The 10,205-nt window shown below is 64.5% G+C and overlaps 1 protein-coding gene across 1 annotated transcript; it reads right to left on the bottom strand.

The window, feature by feature from the left end:
- Positions 1 to 3,564: 3,564 nt before the first annotated feature.
- TNFRSF4 (TNF receptor superfamily member 4) lies at positions 3,565 to 7,750 on the bottom strand. The gene is made up of 7 exons (XM_045475201.1): positions 7,322 to 7,750; positions 6,024 to 6,146; positions 5,465 to 5,566; positions 5,048 to 5,114; positions 4,212 to 4,408; positions 3,938 to 4,042; positions 3,565 to 3,852 (listed from the first exon to the last, which is right to left on the bottom strand). The coding sequence occupies exons 1-7, from the start codon at positions 7,467 to 7,469 to the stop codon at positions 3,782 to 3,784; spliced, it is 813 nt and encodes a 270-aa protein (XP_045331157.1). The 5' UTR covers positions 7,470 to 7,750; the 3' UTR covers positions 3,565 to 3,781.
- Between the last annotated feature and the right edge of the window lie 2,455 nt (positions 7,751 to 10,205).

Genomic DNA, 10,205 nt, shown 5'->3' on the forward strand with positions numbered 1-10,205 from the left:
GCCCAGGTAGACTGGTGCAGGGACCCCCCCCCCCAGAAGGGTGGTCTGGCCAGGGACTGCTCCCTCTCTGTGTCCCCTCCACACCTGGCTTCGTCCCGTGTGGAACTGGATCCAACTTCCTCAGGAGGGCTCTGTGGGCTTTTAAAGATCCCATCCTCAGGGCGCCTGGGTGGCTCAGTAGGTTGGGCATCAGACTTCAACTCAGGTGATGATCTCGCGGTTTGTGAGTTCGACCTCCACGTCGGGCTCTGTGCTGACAGCTCAGAGCCTGGAGCCTGCTTCGGATTCTGCGTCTCCCTCTGTCTCTGCTCCTCTCCCCCTGTCAAAAATAAACATAAAAAAAATTTTTTAATAAAATAAAAAATAAAGATCTCCTCCAACCACCAGAGAGCGTAGGATGAAGTCCCTTGGCATCCGGGCCCCAGAGACCTACCAGCTCACCGGTCCTTAGCACACAGCCCAATACCAAGAGGCCCCCCCACTTTCCAGGGATCAGGACACCCACACACACACACTTTCTAGGGATCAAGACAAGACCCCTCACTTGGCCAAGAAGGTCTGACTGGGCTCCAGATGCACACGGTGTCATCTTACAACACACACACACACACACACACACACACACACACACACACACACATGCACGCACACACATACGCGCACACACATGCACACACGCACAGACACACACACACCTGGACCCTGGACTGCTGCTGTGCGGACATCTTGCTCATGGCTTAGAGCCCCCAGGGAAGCCCCCTCACACCTCCCCACCCGAGGACCTCTTTGGATCTTGGGAGAGGTTGCTGGCAAGGAGAGGTCTGGGCATGGATTGAGCCTCCGGTCACTTGAAGTTCTGGGTCAGAGGTGGCCTGCTCACGTCACAGCTCTAACTGCTGGGCCCATTCGTATCCAGACCTCTCCAGACAAATCTGGTCCTCCTGGAAGTGCGTGGAGGGGCAGCCCCGACGGAGCTCTCGAACCACAGAGAACACAGCCTCCAGCTCAGTGTCCCTTGTCTCTCTGAGCCTCGGCTTCCCCGTGGGGCACAGAGGGGTTCTGGGGCCCTGCCTCCTTACTGTAAGCCCCCCCTGGAAAGCTCAGCCGTGTTTCCCAGCCCTCCAGCTGAGTCTTGGCAGGGAAGCGGTGAAGACTTCTGAGAATTCTGGGGAGGGGGGATCGGGAATGTGCCCCACGGGCTGTAGGTGTGCTGGTAGCTGTGACATAAGCCTTTGAGACCTGCACCTGCCACCTGGCCCGAGGGAAATGACAGGAATTAGCAACTTGTGACCCAACTGTTCAAGTCCCAGGATGCACAGCCCCTCCCCAGACGCTCAGACGGGGTCCTGCAGGGAAGGGAGGGGCTCCGGGCTGAGGTAAGGCCCACCCTCTCCAAGGAGCCCTGAGATCCTCGGCTCAGCTCCTAGACGAGACGGGTCCAAGCGCTGGCCACTGCCGGACACCCGGTAAAGGCGCTCCAAGTACAGAATGGGGCAGCTCCTTCGTCCACTGCTCATTTCAAAGACCTGAGGGGTCCCGTCTGTGGCAGCGCAGGGTCGCCCCGTTTCCGCTAAGCGGCCCAGGCAAAGACAATGAACACCCACAAACTCAGTCAGCCTGTGCCATGCATCAGCTGGTCCTTCCGGAAGCAAGGGCAGAGAAACTTCTGGAAGCAGTTTATTGTGGGGGAGGGGTGAAGGTGGGCTGGGCAGGAGGAGCTCTGTGCAGAAAATGTCCACTGGAGGGGCCCGAGTGGGAGAAGAAGGATCCTCCGTGGTTAGCAGCCACAGCAGCACAAAAATCAAAGGGCCTAGATTACATCATGCCCACGGGATGGTGGCTTATGAGCAAGCCCCCTCAAAAGGCACGAGTGACATCAGCAAAATGTCAGTGCCTGCGTCTGCTTTCTCGTTCCAGCCCCTCCGGAAGCCCCCACCCCCCACCCCTAGCCACAGGCTGCGTGGATGAGTAGAGTTTCTGTAACTGGGCAGTGCGGCGAGAGATGATCTTTATCTGCTCGTCTGCGTTTTCCAATCCTTTATGAGCAGCTCGCCACATTTCTGCACAATCACCTGTTCCAACCGACACGGTGACCCCTGTTCCTGTTAGCAGAGGGCCCTTTAAGGAGCCAGGCAGTAACCAGAAGGGGGTGGGCGGCGGTGGTGTGGAGATGGGAATCTCAAAGCCACTCGTACCTGTACCCACAGCGGGCCCGGATGGGGAGCCAGGCGGGGGCGTGGAGGAGGGGCCGTGTGGAAGAAGGAAGCTGGGGACACACCAGTCGCCGTGCTGAGCGTGTGCCTTTGGGGCTTGTGGGAGGTACCAGCTCAACACCCAGGCTCGGGGGTCAGGCAGGGCCTGGGGTAGATGGAGGCTGGGGTTTTTCAGCAGACGGGCGGGGGGTGAGGGGTCGGAGAGTGTGCTCAGGGTCAGTGTGGCAGCAAAGAGGAGCTGAGTCTGTCCACCTGCCCATCCGATGGCAGAGCTGGGGCAGCCAGGCAAGCGAAGGGCGTCCTGGGTGTGCGAAGGGGGGAAGAGCGGGGAGGTGTGGAGAGGAAGCCCTGGGCCCCAAGGATCTGGCCCCTCCACCAGCCCCACAGCACTTTTCCATAGCCTCCATGCTGTCCTGGGGACCCCTGATCCCCAAATCAATGGTGTGGATTTGCTGTCTGTTGGAGGGCACGGTTTACATTGGTTTGTTCCCTGCTGAGTCCCACGCCTGTGCGGACTCGGTGCTGATGAACAAGGGACGCCCTGTCTCCCCTTGGCGGTGTTCGGGCCAGGGCGGGAGCACTGGGAGATTTGAAGACAGGCTGAACCGGCCTTTGGGGCGACCTTGGGGAGAAAGATGGCCCAGGAAACAAGGAGGGTTGGTGGCCAGAGCTGAGGCTCTGCCAAAACCAGGGCTCGGAGTCACCTGCTGGCTGCGGGACGCCCCGCAGCCACGAAGGACATTCGCTCTGTGGCCTGGCGCCCCAGTGGGAGGGCCCCATGGTCCTGGAAGGCACGCTGAGGTCAGTGGGACTGTGCCGTCGATGGGCACTTGGACAGCCGGCCACCGTGCAGTCCGCCCCTCCAGAAGCCTCTCGTTTCCCAAAGTGCTGCTGCAGGGACCCACTCGCAGGCCTGGCAGGGCAGGGGGTTTGAGAGGCCTCGAGAAAGAGCTCTCTCCTTCAGGGGAACACATAAACCCGAAGGGTCGCTCTCAAAAGTCCCCTTGGGGACCAGGGCCTCAGGCCTCCTATTTGCTCCCATTAGCACTGGGGGGGCCTCGGGCCCACTCACCCAGGTTTAGGGTCTGGGGGGAGCAGCTCCTGAATTTCCCCCACAAGCTGCTGGGTTGTCCAAACCCCACCCCCAGGACGCTCATTTAGGCCTCCACGTCCCACCACAGGTGCTGGGACGTGCCCAGAGAAGGATGAGGGCAGGGGTCCTGGGGTCTCTGAGCAGTCGGCTTGAGCCCCCTCTCCAGCCAGAGGTGGGCACAGCCCCAGGCCCCGCCCCCCCCCCCCCACACCGCACGTGTGCAGCCCCCAGACCACCAGTGCCCAGTCAGAGACCACATGTGCCAGTGTCGTTTATTGGGGCGGGGGGGCACCACCCTGGGCGGGGAGTATGCACAGCATACATAGCAGAGCCCTGGGTGTCAGCCCAGGAGCGCCTAAAACGGCGCGGGGTGGCAGGGTGGGTGGTGGGAAGGTGGGATGTGGCGGCCCGTGCTTGGGGGCGCCCCACGGCCCCTCAATGTCTAGCAGACCCTCTGGGCCCCTGGCCTGGCCGCTCAGATCTTGGCCAGGGTGGAGTTGGCATCGGCATGCTCCTCTTGGATGGGGGTCCGGAAGCTATTTCCGCCTGGGGAGGAGGAGAGGGGTGGAGGTGGGCAACGGCCCCACCCCTTCGGGAAGCCGACCGGGCTGGGGACACACCGCGCACTCACCGGGGGGTAGCCGCCAGGCTCTGTGGTGCAGGAGCAGGGCCAGTGCGGCCGCCACCGGGGCGAGCAGGCCCAGGCCCAGGCCCAGGACAGCGGCCAGCTGGGGACCTGTGGGGAGGCGGGGCCCGCTGGGGTTGGGGCCACCAGAGGAAGCAGTCCACCCGCCCCAGGAGGACCCCAGTGAGGGCAGAGGGCGTCTCGACCCCATCCTCCCCCAGCCCCCTTCTTTTTTGGACTGGACGGAGGGCCCTGCTGGGGCCGGGCCAGGCCCCCTTACCCCTGGGGGGCTCTGCAGGGGGTGTGAAGGGCTCCTGTGAGGTCCTAGGCCAGGCTGTGGTGGGCTGGGCGGTAGGGGGCCGGACTGGGGGGCCCTGGGTCTCCCAAGGCGTGGTGGCTGGGGGGCTCCTGTCCTCACACACGGCGTCTGAGCCTTGGCTGGCCGGCCGCAGCGTGCGCTTTCCCGCCAAGGTGCAGCTGAGAAGGGCAGGGGGTGTGGATCAGGCCGCGGGTCTGTACGACCACCTCCCCTGACTCCTGCCAGACTGACGGGATGGGCCCAGCACTGAGACAGGACCGGGGGATGTGGGGGAGCAGCTGGGGACCCACACTGGATCACCGTGTGGGCCGCCAAAGACCTGCCCGGGCCCCTCACCCCCCCCCCGGGGGGCCTCACACCCTGCAGGGTCTCCAAGGCCACCTGCTCACACCCTCTCTCCCCATTTCCCCTCCCTCTGCTCCCCACAGTCTCCTCCCAGCCGGCCCCAGCCCAATCTTGCCCTCTCACACCACCAGCTTGTTCGTCTCTTCCTGCCCCCACCACGGTAGCCCCCAGCTACAGCTGACTGGTCTCATAAACTCCCAGGGCCTGGGAAAGAGTCTCACACACTCCTCACTCCGGCCCAGCAGCCAGGCTGGTGGAGGAGGCTGGACCCGGGGCTGAGCAGACAGGCAGGACCCGTGGCGGGGCCAGGGTCATGGGCCATGAGGAGCAGGAGTCACGAGGGGACCGGGCCATTTGTCAGGGCAGCAGGAGCCGGGGGCACCCCACCCCCAGCCGGCAGCTTCCTGCTCCCAGGCCTGGCCCCTTGATCCCCAGGCCCCCAGGACACTCACTTGGTCCAGGGCTTGCAAGCCTGGTCATCACCTGGGGAGAAATGTCCCGGTGGGCACGGGGCACAGTCTGCAACAAAGACAAGGACAATCTCAGTCCATCTCCTGCCACCTCAGGGACCTGGACGCTGCAGCCACTGGGGGCTGGTCCTGGAGGGCTAGGCGCTCACCTACCGTGCCCTCCGGAAGCCCCTCCCTGCCCACATCCACCCACTGGCCAGGACCCGGTGCCCCGCCCCACCCCCTTCTGGGCACCTGTTTGTTGGGGGAAAGGAACGTGGTGGCAGGACTGGGATGGGGGTACAGGGGAAGTGAGAGCGTGCGAGATGGAAGACATGGTTCCTTTACAGCTCCTGAGGCCCCCCCAGGCACGTGACCCTGGCCTCTCACACACACACTGCCCCCCCACTCCGGGCTCACCGACTCCACGATCGTAACCGTCCTGGGGCTCAGTGCCTGGCCTGCAGCGGCAGACGGTGTCCTGCGTGGGTGTGCATCTCTGCTTGGGCTCGCTCCCACTTCCTGGGCGGGGGGGGGGGGGGGGGGCGGGGGGGGCTCAGGTGAGGCGGGCACAGCTGGCAGGGATGCAGAGAGGCCGGAGGACAGAAGCCAAGGGTCCCCGGACCAGCAGCCCCACACACAGCCCCTGGAGGCCACATTCCTCCGGCCCCTAGGGCATCCGGTGGCCGCGGCAGCCTCCCTTCCCACCTTCCCTCAGGCCCGCGCCAGGACCCCACATGGCCCTTGGACCCAGGTCTCGTCACCCCAAAGGCCACCGGGCAGGCACATGCTCCTCCCTGAATCCGCGTGGCCTCAGCCCCCTGGGAGGAGGAAGGTTCTCCTTGGGGACCTCCGTGGTGCGGCAGCCCCACCGTGGTTTGGGGTTTGTTTCTGTGGCGCTGGGGGCCTCACGAGAGCGCTGGGCGGGGCGACGGGACGCAGGTGGGGGGCCGGGGGCCAGGGCCAGGGTGGCACTCACTCTGGTTGCACTGCGTGCAGGGCTTGCAAGGCTCGTAGTTCACGGCCTCATTGTAGAAGCCGGACGCGCACTGGAGGCACTTGGTGTCCTGGTCACCACTGCAGCGACTCTCCATCCCATAACCTGCAGGACGAGGAGGGTGGACTCAGCCTGCCCAGCCTCTGGCCCGGCCACTGTCCTGAGTCCCCTAGGCCGTGACACCTGTGTCCCAGGACCCCATCTGCACATCCCCGTGTCCCAGGCCCCCGTGTTTCTATCTCCCTCTCCCCATTCCTCACCCCATGTCTCCCATCCCCACGTCCCTTGTCCCCATGCCCCTGTCCCCCTTTCCCCATGCCTCCATCCCTATGGCCCTTGTCCCCCTTTCCCCCTCCCCGATCCCCGTGTCTCCATCCCTATGGCCCTTGTCCCCTTGTCCCCATGTCCCTGTCCCCCTTTCCCTCTCCCCAATCCCCGTGTCTCCATCCCCATGTCCCTTGTCCCCATGCCCCTGTCCCCTTCCCCATGCCTCCATCCCTATGGCCCTTGTCCCCCTTTCCCCCTCCCCGATCCCCGTGTCTCCATCCCTATGGCCCTTGTCCCCTTGTCCCCATGTCCCTGTCCCCCTTTCCCCATGCCTCCATCCCTATGGCCCTTGTCCCCCTTTCCCCCTCCCGGATCCCCATGTCTCCATCCCTATGGCCCTTGTCCCCTTGTCCCCATGTCCCTGTCCCCCTTTCCCCATGCCTCCATCCCTATGGCCCTTGTCCCCCTTTCCCCCTCCCGGATCCCCGTGTCTCCATCCCTATGGCCCTTGTCCCCTTGTCCCCATGTCCCTGTCCCCCTTTCCCTCTCCCCAATCCCCGTGTCTCCATCCCCATGTCCCTTGTCCCCATGTCCCCATGTCCCCTCTCCCCATGCCTCCATCCCTATGGCCCTTGTCCCCCTTTCCCCCTCCCCGATCCCCGTGTCTCCATCCCTATGGCCCTTGTCCCCTTGTCCCCATGTCCCTGTCCCCCTTTCCCTCTCCCCAATCCCCGTGTCTCCATCCCCATGTCCCTTGTCCCCATGTCCCCTCTCCCCATGCCTCCATCCCTATGGCCCTTGTCCCCCTTTCCCCCTCCCCGATCCCCGTGTCTCCATCCCTATGGCCCTTGTCCCCTTGTCCCCATGTCCCTGTCCCCCTTTCCCTCTCCCCAATCCCCGCGTCTCCATCCCCATGTCCCTTGTCCCCATGTCCCCATGTCCCCTCTCCCCAAGGACCTCATCCCCATGCCCCCACAGGCATCCCTCCCCAGTTCTGTGGCCAGACCACTCACCTGGTGGGCACTCGCTACAGCACCTGCCGTCTTTGGGGTAGGTGTTCCCGACACAGTGGAGCGCGGCCGCGGTGCCCAGCACAAGCCCCAGGAGCTGGACAGCTGAGTGAGGCGCCCTGGGTCGCTGAGCCCCCACAACCACCCTCATCTCTGCCCGGTGCAGGAGTCTGGGGTTTTTCCTTGCAGGATGTGGCTATAAGGGCTGCGGGGGAGGGGTGGGGAGGGAGGGAGGAGGAGGGGACCAGGAGGAAGGAGGCTGGCGACCCCTGACCCGGGCTGGTGGCACAAAGGCAGCCTGTCTGGGATGTGGGCTTCTCTTCTGCCCCGCGGCCCGGCCCCCATCCCCTCAACGACACCTACTAACCTCAGGCTCAGCCAGCTGGCAGCTGGGCACCAGCCCAGACCCCTCCTGCAGCATGCAGACAGACCCCGGGGCCAAAGTGCAGCCCCACAGCCCCCTGGCTCCTGCCAGGCCCATCCGGTCTACACCCACCCCCCCCCCCCCGACACGTTGACCCCTCTGGCTCCCATCTCACCAGGGACGCGGGGCACCCTGGATGCCTTCCTGCCCTGCTCTGCCCACTCAAGCCACTCGGAGGAGGGTTGGTCTCAGAACCCCTCCAAAGCCCGCTCCTTCTGGGCACCCACTCTCCCTGTACAGGGCAGGGTCGGCCCCTCCGGGGGAACAGGCGGCTGGCTATTCCTACCCCCCCCCCCCCACAAAAGGCCACATTCACGCCAGTCTTCACCCCCGCAGCAGAAGGGTGCACAGAGGACACGGGTGAACTGAGGCAGCACACTGGGCCGGGAGACAGGCCCTTCACCGTCTGGACCCGTGACTGGGCACCAGCTCAGGGGGAAGAAAAGGAGTGCTCCCGCCTCCAGAGCACGGTCCCTGGCGCAAGGGCCCAGAACCAGCTCAGAGCCAGCATGCACACGTGGGAGCGCGTGGGAGAGCGTGTGCAGGTGTGGAGCGGTGTGGCAAGCAGGCAGGTGCGGACGCAGGGGGGTGCCGGTGTGGGAGAGTGTGCGTGAGGCTGAGTGTGTCTGAACACCGCAGGTGTCAGGGACTGGACTGTGTCCCCACGTGCTGAAGCCAACCCCCGACATGGCGGTGTTTGGAGATGGGGCCTCTAGGGGGGTGGTTAGGGCTAGGACGGGGTCAGAGGGCTGGGCCCTGACCCCACAGGACCGTGGTCCTTTCGGGAGAGACCCCAGGAGAGTCTCTTCCCACCTTGAGGGAGGGAGGGTCTCTTTGCCTCGCGAGGACGAAGGAGAAGGCGGCACCCGCCACCAAGGAGAGAGGCCTCAGGAGAGAGCAGCCCTGCCCACACTTGACCGGGGCCCCAGGACTGCGGTTTAAGCTGCCCCACCCACGGTGCTGTGTTCGGACGGCCCCACGGACCAAACGCCTGCAGATGCGTCCTGGGGGCAGTGTGCCCAAGAGCACGTGTGAACCTGTGTGTCCGTGCGCGGGCACGTGTGTGTGTCACCGGCCTCACGTGCCGGGACGTGTGTGAACACCCAGGTACTTCTTTGGGGTGGGGGTGGGGAGTCCTGTGAAAACAAACCATCAGCACCCACTCCGACTCCCCGGCCGGGCAGAGGCCAGCAGGACAGCCGTGAGCCTTCTGCCGGCGGGGCCAACTCTGCCTCCCCACGAACTTTAGAGGCCACATCAGGCTCTCTCCACCCTGCCCCACACCTACCCTGGGCTTAGGGTGTCCCCACAGCACCAAGGCAGCAGTAAAGACTGGAACGACCCAGTGTGATCCTACGGAGCGCGTGGCGCCCTCAGACACAGATCTGGGTGGATCCAGGGCAGGCGGGGAAGGCCCGTGTGCAGGAACTCTGCGGTGGGTCAAGGGGGAAGGACACAGGCACACGCATGTGCGCACACCAGACGAACGTGTGCATACGCGTGCATTTTCTCTTACACCCCTCGAGGAAGGGGACGCTCTACTGTGTCATTTTTGTACCTTTCAAATCACAACCGTGAGATGAAATTAACCATTCAACGGTTACTTTAAAAAGTTTCAGGCAGGGGGCCTCCCTTGGGGATGGGACGAGAGCGGGGTAGGAGCTGGAAATCCCCCTCCCCGAGAAAAACAGGTAAGGAAGCTGAGCTCCCCGGCCCGTCTGTGGGAAATTCCTCCTGGGCTCTGCGGGGCAAGGCTGCCAGGGAGGCGGCCACGGCCCACAGCGGCTGGGGCGGAGGCAGAGGCAGCTCTCCCAGCGGGCAGGGGGCCACTCAGGGTCAGCCTTCGCCACGCCTGCCAAGTAAGACGGGGTCCGCACAGGGAAGGGGAGCAGGGCGTCCAGACGGCCGGGTGTGCGTGCGTGTGCGCGTGCGTGTGTGTGTGCGTGCACGCCGTCTCCCACAGGTGGTGAGAAAAACCTTTTCTTAAATTGACAAAAACAAACCGGAGCCTCTGAGGTTGAGGGAACAACCCGGGGGTCTGGTGGGCAGCGCTCCCCTCTCCGGCGGCGCCGGCCTCCACCGCCTGAGGCCCTGCACACCTGGCCCCTGTATCCACATCGGTCCACAGCGGCCCGTGGAGCACAGACAACTAACTGTAGGTCTGTCACCCGCTAGATCCACCGCCATCCTGTGGGCCCAGCCGACTCCCCCCCCCAGCTCAGCCCACACCTCCAAGTGTCACACACCTGCTTGCTGCTGATGCACCCACGTGGGCCTGGCCACCATGGGGACCCCTCCCACCACGCACTCTCGTCCCTTCTGAAGTCTTTCCTCTTGTTTGCCTAGAAACCAGCCCAGGTGTCACCGCGCCCTTGTTCCTCTGCAGCGGCCCCGCTCCCACGCTTTTCGGAAGCGGGTCCCTGTGGCAAGGGTGGACCCGCTGGCTGGGCGAGCTGTCCACTG

The sequence above is a fragment of the Leopardus geoffroyi genome, chromosome C1, assembly GCF_018350155.1.
Source record: "Leopardus geoffroyi isolate Oge1 chromosome C1, O.geoffroyi_Oge1_pat1.0, whole genome shotgun sequence".
Lineage (NCBI taxonomy): Eukaryota > Metazoa > Chordata > Mammalia > Carnivora > Felidae > Leopardus > Leopardus geoffroyi.

Excerpts from the sequence above, each read along its gene's own strand:
- TNFRSF4 (XM_045475201.1), bottom strand. The coding sequence starts at position 7,469 with ATGAGGGTGGTTGTGGGGGCTCAGCGACCCAGGGCGCCTCACTCAGCT. Across the intron at positions 6,147-7,321 it reads CTGTAGCGAGTGCCCACCAG|GTTATGGGATGGAGAGTCGC; the intron begins GTGAGTGGTCTG and ends CTCGTCCTGCAG. Across the intron at positions 5,115-5,464 it reads CGGTTACGATCGTGGAGTCG|ACTGTGCCCCGTGCCCACCG; the intron begins GTGAGCCCGGAG and ends TCTTTGTTGCAG.